The sequence below is a fragment of the Centroberyx gerrardi genome, chromosome 11, assembly GCF_048128805.1.
Source record: "Centroberyx gerrardi isolate f3 chromosome 11, fCenGer3.hap1.cur.20231027, whole genome shotgun sequence".
Lineage (NCBI taxonomy): Eukaryota > Metazoa > Chordata > Actinopteri > Beryciformes > Berycidae > Centroberyx > Centroberyx gerrardi.
Window position 1 is genome coordinate 26,584,692 of NC_136007.1, and position 16,183 is coordinate 26,600,874.

Below are 16,183 nucleotides of genomic sequence, written 5' to 3' on the forward strand. Positions count from 1 at the left end.
TTTCACTATAGAAAACTGTTCACATCCTTTGAAAACAAAATAAAACATAAAAGGCACTTGACAACCAGCAGGTCATCACGGCTTTTTATCTGACTAGCAATTTTCCCCAAACCTCACGTTAAAATCCTAAATGAACATAGTGCTTCACTCATAACTGGTTTGCATTTGGTTCTATACTATGTGGAAGAAAAAAATTGCTAATTGAATGGCTAGCCTGAAGATATTACAATATTTCATTGTTGGTTAATGCATAGGTTACCTAAATCACTGAATTTCCTGACTTTGCTTCACATGATCAGAAAAAATCCACTATTCACTATTTCTACTTTATTTCTACTCTCTTCATTTGATGGCAAAGCCTACAAGAGACAGGAAGTGTCCGGTCGGGGGGGGGGCGGCGTGCTGCTGAATGGGAGCGTTGGGTCTTGGTGTTGGAGTCCCTCGCTGCTGCGTGGATCCCCGCTGGAGCAGCAGAGCAGGCCTAAGCCCCTCTTCCCTCGCTCCCTTCCCTGTGGCCTCTTTTTCCCTCGCTTGCTGCCACCGGGAAAGGCTTTTTACTCCTTCTTCCCATGGCCTCAGCAGATGAGGCAGCAGTTTCCTGTTTTTCTTCTTGCTCACTTAGAAGGAGCAAATGACCAGCAAGAACTCAATTATCGGCGCGTCCCCCTCGGCCGGGGGTCCGAGCCGCCGCTCGCTCGGCCCGCATCGGAGATCAAGCCGGCCTATGCAAAGTGACAGCGAGCGAGAGAAAAGGCAAAGCGAGGGTGGGGGTGGGGGGGGCGGTGGCGAGGAAGGCGGCATCTGCCCCCATACAGATTTGCTTAATTGGGTTTGACTCCCACAATTACAGGGTAATAATGGCCTTTTTAACCCGGCCTCGTCGAAGTGAAAGGCAGTTGCTCCGCGCACCCGCATGCTGTCAGATGGTTTATAGCTGAGCAAGAGAGACAGAGCGAGAGAGGAGAGAGGGATGGGGGGGGAATTGCCAATGGACTTTGGTTAAGCAGTGGTTATTGAGTCTTTGATAGGACTCCAGGAGGCCAGGGCAGCAACAATGACAGAATTAATGGGCAAGGCACGATGAGAATGTCAGCTCAGCGGGGGGCTGCTGTGGCCTTTGAGCTGCCTTCTGACGCCTCTGTGATTGTGCTCTCCACAACACTCTGAAAAGGCTTGACCTGTTTGTTGGTGGATCTGGTCTTGAATGCATTTTTTTTTTTACAAGCTATTGTGCTTATCATAGCGCAATACCCTGGAGTTGTCACTGAATGAGCGAGCAACGCAATGAGGTCATGTTCAAGTGGCCGTAATTTCACTAATACGTCAGTATGCGGTGGTGAGATGATGACATATTTTGCGAGACAAGGCTGTGGAAACAGGCTCTCGAGCGGAGCAGATAGTTTAATTGTTGAGGAGGCGGTGTAGTAACAGCATAGTCGAACTTCGTTGACACGTCGCATGCGGGGCTGCATACAAATTTGTATACATTCCATACCAGTTTGGGCGCAAAGAGATTAAAGAGGAAACGGCAACTGAAGGAAACCGGAAGTAACGGTGACAAAAACAACGGCTACAGTGAAAGAGCGACAAAGGTGTCTGAGAGAGTCTCGAACAAGCTCAGTATGCCGAGCCTCCGAACCGTTTAGTCTGAGGAGTTGACTATGAGATGTTAGCCAGAAAAGGAAAAGGAGAAGCTTTTCCACAAGGCAACACAACCAATCACATGATATTTTAGGCCAATCACAGACAGTCACACAGTGGAGGCTGGTGTGTGATGTTTTTCCACAAACGTGCCCTTTTGTCCATACAAATCTATAAAATCAAATCTAGTATGCTGTTGCCTTTAGTCTATCAGAGCCAAGAGCGCTGCATATAATGGTGCTACATCCAAATATCTGTACATACAATTAAAATCCAGACAATCAGAAAAATGTGAATTCTCTGTTAGAGTGGATTTTCCTTTGGATGAAAATTCCATACATCATGCATCAATATTTATCCATATTCATAAACAAATCAAGTTTTTGAAGGGGTTGGAGGAACTGGATGAGATGGTGCATAAAGTAACAGTAATGTAATAAACAGATCTTGAATCATTCGGTGATTGTATGTTTTGGCGCTAACGGATCTGTAATCTAAATGTAAACAAAAGCCTCACCCCATAAGACCAAAGCAATGGATTGGAGATTTTTATACGATCAAACTGTTACAAGGACTAGTAGGATGTCAATTAAACCAGTATTACGAGTAATGGGATGGGATGAGCTGGGAAACTTTCACGAATCTTATTTTCCATCCATAGTTCAAACTATGAGATTACCAAAATTCAGATGGTGGAAGAAACAGATTGGGGTCTTGCAGGTGATTGGAGCACAGCATCTCTCGTGGCACCAATATCGCCTCATTACTGCCTTTGCTATTGTTTATTTCGCCGGATTAGACGACATTTTTCATTCACAAACTCATCGACTGAGGTCTTGACACCAGGAATCGACGCAGGGAATGTTATTTTTCTCTTTTTTTGGTATTTTTGAGAATGCAAATGCTTGTTTGCGTTTGGAAAAAATGGATCTACATTTTTATATTATTATTTGTTATTGTTGGATCCGCATTTTGATAGACGGCAGAAAATACAAAGACCAAGAAATGTGTTTTTTTTAAGCATCAGTGTTAAATAGCAGCACTGTGTTCAGTGATGTGACAGCAGTATATGTCAGTCTTTGTCTGCAGGAGTAAGACAAATCCACAGGTTTGACAGGCACACAAAGAAAGTTTCCACTGTGGGCCAACTTGTATGGACTTTAAAGCACCTTGCTGTCAGTCATTATTAGCCGTAACGATGGGCCCATTTTGACACTTCAGAATCAAGTCTTGGCAAATAGCCCTGGGAAGAGGAGCCACATGGTACGAGATGGCTTTTCCCTGATATAATTTGTGGCTGCAAATTACAAAACAGAGGCAGGAATAATGTGTAAAGTCAAGTTTGGTGAGGGAGAAAATGGAAAAATTTAGGGCTGTGTGCCACTCTAATGGATATCCTTGTGGCTGGGAGAAAATGGGACTCAATAATGTGTCCTTAATGTCTGCCAGCGCTGTTTCAGGGAACGTATCAGAAGAAATGTCCCCTGCCATTTCTACAAGCAATCACTTAATGGGACGGGCAAATCTCAACAAAATGGATGTACTGATCTATTTCTGGGCTTGACAGATGGAATGAACCTGTGGCTCTAGTGCGGGGGGAAAAAAGGAAAAAGGTAGAAGCCGAAGAAAAGAACAGGCTAAAAACAAGAAAAGATAAACACAAGCCTTTCACAATTCATTCACCCATGCAGCATGCGTGCGGTGTTTGTGCGTGGCTTAAGTGCAGAGACTGACAGGAATTTCAATTATTTAATTAGGGAGGGAAAATGAAAAGACTTAAGTGTTGTGATTTCTGCAGTCTTTCATAGATCAATCTAATGTGCGCTCACATTGGAAATCAACCAAGATGGAAGAGGGGCAAGTGAAGTAGCGTCTTCCTAAATCACGCAATTAAAATGGCAAATTAGTTTCTTGATATATTCATTTAAGTGGTTAAGTGGAAGGGTTTCTCTCCCCGTCCACGCCGCCGTCTCATGGGTGGGTGTGGAGAGGCAGCGCCATCCACATGCTCTTATGATTAGAGCTGCCGTTTATTTGCTGAGAAAAACGCTGAAAGCACTTGCTGCACAAATTAGCCATTTGAAGGCTTCAAAATTCAATTCCAAGGAGTTGATTTAAGCATTTAGGCAAAGCGTGGCTGGAACGTAAAGATTTAGAAGCATTTTGCCCGCTGATGTCAATAACTTTCAGAGGCCATTATAGGTTTTTGTGGCCTTGTGCCTTGTGCACTGCACAGCTGGAAAATAGTGGGGATTTTATTTTTATTTTTTTCACGTTTTTGGCTCATTTCCTTCATCTTTGCACCTCTATTCTTGCATTATCCATAGGCCGTTTCCTATTGTGAGGCTTTGTTGTTATGATTTGTGAATTTTGGTTGTAATGAAAGGTCATGTGATGCTCAGTCACTTGTTCCATTTGCACTGATGGATCATAGCTTCAGATTGACAGGACATCTGTTGGTGGGATATGTTTCATGTTTTCAAACAGTGGAAAAAAGTGGAAAGTAGCGTGGCTTTGAATTATATATGTAGCGACATACACTATGTTCTGAAAAATGACAGCTGGATAGATAGAGGGATCCGTAATGGAAAAAAGAAAGACAGAAATTAGATAAATAAAATAATAATAAATAAAATTCAAGGATTCCAGGATTGGACTTCAAGAATGAGGACATAGAATACAGCAGCATATATAGAGACATTTCACTATGGTTGAACCTTTTTAGACTTAATTCTTCTTAGACATAACGTACATCCACATTGGTTCATGTACAGTCAATAAATGGTTTCCTTCCAAAATGCTACATAACCATTGTGGGGAAAAAATATTAATCTGATGTCAGTTTTTCCCTGTTTTTAGCTTGACCACCATGCATTTTTGAGTTCATCCAAGGTGTTTTGAATGCCAAACCCTTACCATGTGAGGACGTCACAAATGAAAGGCTTTAAAATTGGCATGGGAATGTGTTGATCATCAATCAGCCGGCTCAAACAGCAAGTTCAGGTGCAGGCAGGTGAACATGCGCGCGTGCAGGAGGACTTCAGACCCGCCTCGGAGTCTAACTTTACCAACATCACCGCAACTACGCAGGCACGCAACCGCACACTATTTGTAATTACTCTTGTCGTGTTATTATTCACCCCAGTTTGCCATCTTGCCCAGTGCTGCATGAGCTCCTTACCCACCCACGACACTACATAAACGTGGACTTTCCATAACAAAATTAATCTCTCAAAAGCCAGATGGATTCAAGGAAACATGGATTTGCTCTTCCATCACAGAGGCATATTGTCCACTTTGATGGTGCATGGGAGGATATCAAATGCCCTCCTGGCTGCCACACTCCAAATGGAAGAAAATAGGCTGTGGTCTATAAAAATGAAGTTAGATGTAAGTACAGCACTCAAATTTCAGGGAGAAAAAAATCCTTTTTCTGGGGCATTTTGTTGTTGTCAATTGGTCTGAGCAACTTGCTGTAATGCAGGTAATGGAGCTACTCTTCTCCTTTCATCTTCGGGGTTTGTGTGTGTCAAAGCAAAGGCAGGCCCGGCTGGAGATGGGGAGAAGAGGCACAACAGGAGGAGATACAGCCAGATGATGGTCAGAATAAAGGAAACACCGAGTCTGACCGCAGCGAAGGGATGTGTGTTGGCGTGTGTCGCGTCTTCCAGCATCACCGGGCTCCATTCACCCTCCGCTTCCTCGATTCAGGAAGGGGATTTTCTTAAAAATTCAGATATTTCAGCGTGAGAAGGTTGTTATATCCAACATATTAACAAATGAATGAGAATAGATGCGCTGGCGCCGGCAAATAAATTGCAATTTTATGTTTACGCTTTGAATCGGTTGAAATGAATGTGAATCAGAGCTTTTGATTTGAATACACTTCCTGGTTGGATCCACACACTAATGTTTATTTCCATTGCCACATGTGGGATGGAAACAATTTTTTTTTCACACTTGAATTTACAAATGCATCTCTAGAGGTGGTTTTGGGTGATTGGATGGTCAGTGCATCTTGGGTGCATTTACAGCTGAATTTAATGTATTTTCCCTCTGTCCCATTACAGTCCGATCACTCAGGATGCATGTTAATGCCACATGTGGAGGGGATCAATGTCTTTCCAGGTGAGAATACCCCACACTAGTGGTCTGAACAGGAAGATGATGTGACCCATATTCCATTTTTGATCCCAGTTTATTCAGTGGCAGGTTCTGGACTTGGGGTCTGAGCAGTGGCATGTACATTTTCACAAGGGGCAGGTACAAAAATCTTCCTCAAAAATTCTGCAGGGTACCAGAGGGACGTTTAAGAGAAATATTTTAGACAAGTGTGTTTAAACAAACTTATTTCTAAGAGGGCATTCATGAGTATGATTGTGTGACTTTTAATGAGATGATTCTAATGAGATTTAACTTGATTTGACTCCTTTCTACTTGTAACTCCACTTCCCCTGGCCTGACAAATACAGACTTAGACTGGATTGAGACGTGATCCTTTTGAATTTCGACATGGCTTGAAGGTTAAAGAAACAGCTATATACTATTAAAATTTGTTCATGTCACATGTTTTAAGTCAAGTCTCATGTTTTGGGCAGGCAAGTCCAAGCTGCAAGTCATTTTTCTCATTGTTAAATCAAGTGTCAAGTTGTCAAAATTGTAATTTGTGTGTGATGCAAGTCCAATTCTGGAATGTATTTACAACTAATTTTACAATAATGTGGTGTGTTGCATCTTTAAAATTTCCCATTTCCCATTTCCCATGTTAACAGTGTTGATTGGAATTTGGGTTAGCCTTCTTTCCGCTTTAGTGATTAAATTAAAACCAGGAGCAGTAAGCAAGAAATGTCAAAACATTCTGTCTTTTCAATGGTAAAGCATTTCACATTTAATATTGAATCCGCGCTATTCAGCTGTTGTGAAGACAAAAGGGGCTTATACTGCAACTCGGCGATGTTGCCCATAAATAACACAAAAATAACAGTGAAACACGTACAATGTCTCGTAAAATAAAAGGCAGCAATCGTGCATGTGTCTGTGTTAAATAATAAATCACAAATTGCACAGTATACACCTCATCCAGTATTTACCATACTCACAGCATTTGAATTTATACTAAATGTACAAAATATTAGGGACATCTTCCTGATATTGAGTTGCAGCCCCTTTAACATCTTAATTGTCTCTTGTGTTAACTTGTCTGCTTCTCTATATCTTTATTATAGATTTAATAAGGGAAATTAAAAGGGGATGGTTAGGGTTAGACCTTGGGATAATGGCTTTTACCAGGATTCAGCTCATCAGTGTACTTCATGAAAACAGCAAGTGTCCCTATAATATTTTGTACATTCAGTGTATATGGTAGCATTAATTCACATTTAGTGCCAAAGTATCAAAAATCCATTAGACCGCATCAACAAAAGCCCTTAATTTGTTCAATATAATCATCAACTGAAAAATATTCAAACTTAATACGTATATAAGACTTTTAAGCGATACCTTTTGACAGTGTTTGTTTTGAAAATGAGACAAAAATCAGTAGCGGTGGAGCTAAAGACTCTCATTTAATGCCTGGCTTGCCCTCCACTAAAAGCCAGTTCAGCCCTCTACTTTCAATCAAAACCATGCAGTCATCAGTATTGCTTCAGCTTGCCAAGCTTTGGCCATTTCTGTTTTTTCAGCAGATTCCCAAACGACAAAACTGGCCGGCGCTGATTGGCCAGCGGTCGGCCTGGCCTTTTGTCCCGCCGCTGTGTTTGCTGGAGCCCCAGTTTCCCCCTATTCACCCTCTCAAACGCTAGTGCTATTAGCTTGCTGGAAATCTGCCTGTCTTGGCATTATAGGATCTTGTTCTATTTTGTCAGGCAACCCTGTCTTCATAAACGTCTTCTTAAAAAGGGGTTGATTGAGGTAAGGTAATATTGAATTTTGCGCAACAGTGTGAAATAAGTGTAAGTGTGAGTGTTGCTATTTATTTATTTGTGGATTTTTCTTTTTCAGTTGGTTTATTATTTATTATTTATTGCATGGAGTCATGGCCCTAACTCTTAGAGCTCCGTGGGAAAAGTTGATACTGTTAACCGTTGCTTTATCAGAAAATGTATGCCTCAGTTTTATCTTTTTTAATATCATCATCAGAATTTACTATGAGAGGAAGGCTTTATACATCTCATGTATATATAGATAATGTACATATGGATATTATTATCCAATGATGAGAACAAAATGTCTTTTCCATAACTGCTTCAGTTCCAGGGAAGGCATACATTTTCAGTGTGCGGCCAATTACATAGAAATTGACAGAAATTAATATGTGCCAAAGTTAATGCAGTGCGGTGCGTTGAAAAGACATTAAAACCCAGAGCCTGCTCCTCTAGAGGCTTCCTCCTCCTGGACAAAAATTAATAAAAGAAACAGATGGAGAAATTTAAACCTAATTCTAAACTAATTACTACACAGTTAAGGAAGGACAGGGGAAAAGGACTCATATCAGAAGTGGAATGATTTGTAGTGCAAATATATATTTCTCCTTGACACGGCGGGTCCATTTTCTCACCGGGAAATGATACAGAGTTTTACAGTAACCTGACAAATTTCAAAGTTTATCTCTTTCAACGTGAATTGAGTAATTCCTGGAAAACGTTCACTGATGTGATTGAGACAAAACTGATAGCTGTCAGGTCAGTTCCAGCCTCAACCTTGTCTTCCATTCGAACCTTTGGAGTAAAAAAAAAAAAAAAAAAAAAAAGGAAGATAGTCCCCATTCTGCTATGCTCATTTCAGGGTTAGGATTAGATTTCTTCCCCCAATTTGGAAGAAATAGAGTGCCTGGAAAAATTATTAATCAAGTCCAAATGGCTATAAAAAAAAAAAAAAAATCTGGTTATTATTTGGCAGTGGAAAAGCCACAACTTGGCGCTGTTGGAGTCACACAATTTTCATTTGTTTTACATGTTGGGGTTAAATGGGTTTAAAAGAGCCTTGGTGTAGATTGGTTTAGACTGAGACAGCTGGGGTAAGTTGTCAGAGAGGATGCTAAGGCAGAAATGTGATCCACCAAAAATACAGAGCTCTTCAGCAAACGCGCAGAGCCCTTCAACGAGTATCCTGCTCAGGTCTCTGACCATAACAAGATCTATCCATCTATCATCCTTTTGCAAAAATATATGAAAACTCTCCACGAGAAAGAGGGGACAGGTCGGAAAGGATATTGCATCCAGGTGGAACAATGAGCAATAGATGTATCAAGTATCAAAGCAGCGCTGGACTCGGGCCCCCGATAGAGGCTGGGGAGGTGAGAGGGGGGAGGGGGGTAAAGCCCATCCTCACTGACTGATCTCCTAGAGAACAAAGTGGGCCGTACGCACACACGCGACCCCGCCGCTCAATCCAGTGGAAATAATATGTTCATTACAACGCAATTACTGACACTTAGACCCTCTCTCCCTGAAGTGTGTGTGTGTGTGAGATGGGGGGGGGGGGAGGTGCGGCTGCTGACCCCTGATGCTAAGTGACCTTATGTTCCTGTGTGTGTGTGTGTGTCTGCAGGTGCAGGATGTACAGCTTTATGGGCGGAGGGCTGTTCTGTGCGGGCATGGGGAACATCCTCTTGATCGTTTCCACAGCAACCGATTATTGGATGCAGTATCGGCAGTCCAACAACTACATGCACCAGGGCCTGTGGCGCTACTGTATGCCGGGGAAATGCTTCACGCACAATGACAGCTTTGGTAAAGACTGCAGTGGAGTGCCAATGTGGCCGATTGGAGTTTTAGTGATACAATCATTTCTCAGAGGCAGAGCTGCTCTGGAGGCAGAAATAATCTCATTGGTTGAGTTAAACCTCAGTGGGCGGAGCCAAAGAACCACAGTTTTTCTGAGCGTAAGTTAGCTAACTGGCAAACTTGAATAGCAAAGAGGGAAAATATAAATAAAAAATATAAATTGCAATGACTTTTTTCATTCATTCATGACCATGGCATTCAATTTCTTGGAAGGTCAGCAGGCTAGCTAACTAGCTTACCTAGATAGCTATGGGTAGTTTGAACTTGGAAGGTCAGCTAGGCTAACTAGCTAACCTAGATATTTTTTTCAGTTAGTAGCAAAAGCGCTAGGCTTCATAATATTAGCTTCCTCCTCTCTTACCTCTTGTCTATACAAATAAAGGTTATTATGGTTATTGTCTTTTTCACTTCAGTCTAATGTTACTTAGCCAGAAAAACTGTGGTTCTTTGGCTCCGCCCACTAAGGTTTAACTCAACCAATGAGATTATAGAAATGTTTGCATAAATTATACTTCAATCTGCATTAAGTTGTGTTATGTGTTTACCATTTTGTCATTGCTTCTGTCAAAGATCTGGTTGTTAGATTTAGGATTTCCATCAGGACAATATTTTCACTAAACCTTTTGCTAATTTGCAAGTAGTGTACACTTATTAATTAACTCTGTCTCTTTTGTTTAGCATAATGAAAACTGTGCAGGCAAGCTTTACATCACAAATTCTATAGTGATAGATCTGTTTTCTCTCAGACATTTTCTGTTCTTCCTCCAAATGGTTTGTTAACATGGCCTGAACAGGGCCATGTCTCCGATCATTCTCCTCTGTTGACTTGTACTGACCCCCCCGGTGACTCCTACTGACCTTTGACTCTGTCCACAGCCCACTTAGACGCCACCCGCGCCCTCATGATCCTGTCTCTTTTGGCCTGCTTCTTTGGCATCATCATTGGCATTATGGCCTTCATCCATTACTCCTCCTTCGACCGGTTTGACAAAACCTTTGCTGCAGGCATATTGTTTTTCATCTCATGTAAGTTGGCCTCTATTGTTTTTGTCCTTGATTGGTGTGGTTTGAGCTGTAAAGTTGCATTTCATATGAACTTAGCTGATTAAAACCATTGAAAACTCATTTTTTTAAGTCAGGCACTTTAAGGAAATTGGTGTGCCATTCATACAAACTAATGACTCCAGAATAATTCTATTATCAATGTGATTTCACAACAAAGCACGGCTGCCTGGTACTTTCACAAAGGACTTAATTCATGAGAGAAGAATGGTTTCATTATATGCTCTTGTTTTAAATGCTCTGATTTACATAATTTGTAGTAGCCTTTATTACTGTATCTGATCTGTATGAACTAGAAAATGTTGTGTTTTTCTATCACTAACGATCAACAAAGCCACTGTTTGATACATATAGGCTGACTAGATGGTTCCTGCTAAACTAAAAAAAAGTTTAATTTAAAAAAAAGTGATTACTTTGGTAGAACATATTCACTTTTTAGCGTATAAGAATGAGAGGAGCAGTAAACCTCCTGCATTAGCTACTGTAACCAGTTACTCCATGAAAAGTATAAAACACAAATGAAATTGCCTGGAAACCTATGTTTTAAAGGCATGAATTGAAAGTGAGTGGCGGTGACTACAGGTTCCAAGAGCGGACAATATTAGAACCCATAATGAACTCCTATAGAGGTGTATGCACTAAAAAAGTTCTACCAAAGTGAAATATGGCTGTAAATAGAGAAGACTTTAGCAGGTCAATAAACAGGGAATGTCCCTATTATCCTAGAATACACTGCCACTGATGATCCTGCATTTCCTTTTCTCTCTCCCCAGGCTTCTTCGTGTTTCTAGCAATGGCTGTGTACACTGGTGTGACGATTAACTACTATGGGAAACGTTATGGAAACTGGAGGTTCTCCTGGTCCTATATCATCGGCTGGGTGTCAATGGTGCTCACCTTCTTTTCAGGTAAACACACGACATAACGAACCAAACTGCTGTTGGTTTCCTCACTTCCAAGAAATTGCCTTATCAAATTGCACTCATAGTATGTTTGGCTTGAAATTCAATGAAATTAAGCTGTCATCATTTTCTGCAAAGCATTAGCTTCTTTGTTGGCCAATATATTTTATGATGCCATGGCTGGCTACAGGCTTACAATCCTATTCATATTCATCATTAATGTGTAAACTCTGCACTACATAATGTAGAACCTGCTGATCAGTTCGATGAGGCAAAGCTCTTAGTGTAAAATCTGTATTCACCTTCACATGTCTTCAAGGGTTCAACCAGCACCCACGTGCCTGGTTATATTTACTGTTACGTATCTAAAAATGGACTTGTGTGTAATCACTTGAGAATGATATTCATATATATAATGAAGCAAGGAAAAGCTACAGCGAATGTGTATGACTGCGCAATAAGATGACTCACTTCCTTAGCAGAAAACGGTCGAACCATACATGGGTTAGTCAAGCAGCTGAATCAAAGTTGTGACATTATCAGTAAGTGACCCCTATAGTAAGTGCTGGTCTCTGAATTCTCCACCTACTTTCATACTGAATATGAAAATGAAAATGCCAGGATGTTATACTGTTTACCATGTTTGATATCAGCAAAATACAAACTGGAAAATAGTACAGTAAAGAACTATTATAACTATGGTAAAAGTCAGTCAATCATGGAGAACAACAGCAACACGATGGTTTGAAATATGGTGAAACTGCCATGTAGCACTGTCATATTTTTCATAATCAGCACTTTTTTATACACTTGATGCCCAATATACAGCGCAGTTATTATGGGAAGTACCTACAGTTTGAATTGTGTATGTACTGAAAAGGTTTCAGACACAGCAGATGTTACTACATGTCCTGTTCAGTTGGGTCAGGGCCATCTTGAAAATGAAAATGAGACTGGGCTGGGAAAACCAGAAAATACTCCTGAGTGCTCCATTATTGGAACTGCCATGTAATGAATGCAATGAACTTCATTCAAAAAATAAAACATCAATTAAACATTTTTTTTGATTGCAAGAAAAAGATAATATCTTAACTTGATTTTATCATTATTATTATTATGATTATTTTGCCATTGTTTTTCTTTCTTATGAATGAAAACCAGTTAATTAGTAGTCAATGACCACTCAGTCAGTCCCATAGAGTATGACAAAGCACAAAAATGAGTACAATTTACCACTATTTTCAGTTAATGCTGTTTAATTAAGTAAAATACCAAATGACAAAAACCATACCAAGTCATGCAATAAATGTGCAATATGCAAAACAAATATAAAACTGAAAATGTTTACTTAAGTCAGTTTAAACCCGAATATAAGCTCCCACAGGAATCAAGCACAATGCAACATACAGTCTCCTTTTACCTAATGCAAAATAAAGTCATGTAATTTAAGATGTAAGCTTATATATATGGATAGGAAAAACACAACCTCTCTTTCTTTTGTAGGTATATTCTATATGTGTGCCTATCGAATGCACGAATGCCCCAGAAACTCCAGCTCTCATTAGAAGACTTACAGCATCATCAAGAAGTAAGCCATGGGTTATGATCATGGCGGCTGCATCAAGGTTGTTTGCTGAATCTCACCATCAACACTGACCCAAGGTTTACCCCCGGAACATGAATGATCAAAGTTTAAGTGATTTCAATAAAAAGATTGGGGAAAACACGTCTCTTCATTTTCATTACATGACATAGTCCATAATCACAATACAATTTTTATTCACCTCTACATTTCTTTAAAGCTGCACGATTTGTTAATTAAACTACTGTTGTACCCATGTGCCTGGTCATGTTTTGAGTTGTCTGTTAAAGAAATACACCAAGCTGTTGACAGAGTGTCCCGTTGGTCAACTTAGTGATGAGAACCTAGACACCAAAATCATTCATGTGACATGTAGGCTAGATCATTCATCCTGGTGCTCCATGCTAACACTTTAGCACTATGTTGAGTGATAGTAGAAAACTAGCATCATCTCAGAAGTGAGAAAATGAGAACTTGTAGCAGCTCTAAAGCTAAATGGTAAGTAATGTTAAATAATTTGTGACCAAGTCTGGCAGTTTTGTGGAGGAGATTAGTCAAATTTACACAAAATCTGATACAAGAATAACGTCTACTGTTGTGAACTAGCAGGGACTACTTTCCCTGTTTCCATAGGAAGTGAAGGTGGTGCGTGATGGGAGACTGTGTGCAGCTAAATATCACTGCTCAGCAGATTAATGTGGTTGCCCATTTGAAATAGTTCCAAAAATAAACGTGGTTACATCAGCTGTATTGAGTTAATGATCTTCGATTTTTTACAATTTATGAATCTACAGGCCATACTGAATTGTTATACTGAATGTCTTCTTACTTGGGATAATGCCAGTTGCCTACTATCACTCAACATAATGTATGCTAAAGTGTTAGCATGGAGCACTAGAGCCAATGACCTACCAGGTGCACATGACTGATGATGCTTGTGTTCTCATCACTTAAAGGATAAGTTCGGCGATTTTGGACCTATCATTTAAATGCAATGGAAAGACACAATGCACAAAACGTTGCCTATCACAGCAATGCTCATCTAGACCACATTGTCACTGTGTAATTATAAAAGGCTTTATTGATATTTGTTTTTAAATGCATACTATTCTGCCCTGAACACATAGATGCTTCATCATAAGTCTATCCTGCGCCTTTATAAACCTTGATTGTCACACTCATGGTGTCGCCCTTACTACATACATACTACATACTTGTAGGCCTACTAGGCTACATATTACACAAATATCACAGAAAAACTTTAAACTATCATGCAACTACAATAAGCGAAAAACTTAAATATTTAGTAATGCCATAGAGGAGATAAACAAATAAAAATACCATAAAATTCGTTAAGGTCACTATAAACTCACTACAGAGTACCACAGATAGGCTACACTACAAGTCCCTATAGGAACATTATACTAGGAGATTAAATACCATTAAGAACGATAAGGTCACTATAAACACACTATTGAGCACCACATATACAGCATAATAGCCTATACTGTATATCAGCCTATGGGAATATTATAGGGATTTTTATTTAAGGCGACTTTAAGGGAATCATTCTCCTGCTCTGTCCGTTTTAGATTTAGATATTTTCAAATGTGACTCAAGATGTATTATTTGTAGAAATAGGCCTACTGATGCTATTAAAGCGTGCATCTGCCTAGTCTCTGCTGGGAAATATTATAGTGATGACGCTATCTTTGGCCCACAGCAGAACTTTTCACATCACTTCTCACCAATAAACACTATAACACTATATTAACACAGTACACACTATAAAATCAAAAGATGCCTGTCCATCGAAGTTTGAATTTGAAAACTTATAACGAGAAAGTTGGATGGGAGTAAAAGCAATAGCAAGGGAGCGACATAACTTCAGCTTGTGACAGCAGGAGACAGACTGTTGCTTGCAGGATTCCCATTGCCGCTTCGATCCATAATTATAGCAGGCCTATGGAAGACTGCATGGAAACGAGACTGTTGGTCGAGTTAGAATCAGAGTCAAGGTTAATAATTATTGCACACATGTAAAGTGAGCTAATATAATAGCCAGCAGTCGAAAAAGAAGATACAAATATAAGTGCCTCTAGGAATATTATTAAAGGAATATTATAGTGATACCATGGGAGATAGAAAATACCTTAAAGAACGATAAAGTCACTATAAACTCACCGTTGAGTACCACAGACACACTGGAAGTCCCTATATATTACAGTGATACTAGGCTATAGGGGGTAGAAAATACCATAAAGCACGATAAGGTCAGTAAACTCAACAGTACTTATGATATGTTGTACATAGGCTATCATTATAAGGATTTATCTCAGCCTTAAAAGGTGGTTAAACTGTATTCCGCAAATAAAAAAGGTGGTAAAACTGAGTTCAGGTAGGTTTACCCTCTACTATATACATCCAATGTGTTCCTTTGCTCTAAGATCCAGTATTGAACCCATATAAGCCAAGCAGGCAGTGCTGCAAGCCTCTTATCCAAACGTGCCACTTAATGGAGTGACGCACTGCCTCGCCGGCTCCCAATTTTACTTGATGAAATGGCTGCTAAAAGCCGCTTAACCGCGCCTCAAGAACGGATCCTATTGACTGCCCGCCTTAAAGACGATTTCAACACCATTTGTTTCATTTACTTTCTAATTTTCCTCTAAAAGCAACTTGTTATCCTGGCGCGCTCTGTAAGAGGGATTGACGCGCCGCCAGGTGCAGCCAGGGTCACCTCCATCTGCTTTGGCCATGTCTTAAAGAAGGTCTTTCCCACTGCTGTTCTTTACCTTCACCGTGCGTAAAGGTCGGGCTCAGCAAACAGTATCCATCTTAGCAGCTATTGACTCTTGAAATCTTATTTTTCATAAAGCAAGTGAAAAAAATCTGCCAGTTGGAAAGAGGTAATTTCACTTGTTTCAAGAATTTTCGTGGATCAAGCGTCATTTTCTTGATACTTAGTGGAATGACCTGCATTATTGTGCCTTGCAGATAGCCACGCTGGCGCTTATTTGTAGAAAAATACATCTGACACAAGTGATGCTGCATTTGAAATAGATTGGGAACCTCTCCATTGGCAGCATTTTTAATTTATTGTAAGACAAATAAGGCTGAAACGAAACTTTGCAGCAGTTCTGTGACGGTTATGTGGCAATATAGGGCTTATTATTGATATTGTCGCCTTGGACATCAGATAATATACAGCC

The 16,183-nt window shown here is 40.1% G+C and overlaps 1 protein-coding gene across 1 annotated transcript; it reads left to right on the forward strand.

Annotated features, from left to right (window-relative positions):
• Window positions 1-9,196: 9,196 nt before the first annotated feature.
• Window positions 9,197-12,954, forward strand: lim2.1 (lens intrinsic membrane protein 2.1). The gene is made up of 4 exons (XM_071905284.1): window positions 9,197-9,371; window positions 10,302-10,451; window positions 11,261-11,395; window positions 12,893-12,954. Exons 1-4 carry the CDS (start codon window positions 9,197-9,199, stop codon window positions 12,952-12,954), a joined length of 522 nt encoding a protein of 173 aa, XP_071761385.1.
• The last annotated feature ends 3,229 nt before the right edge of the window (window positions 12,955-16,183 follow it).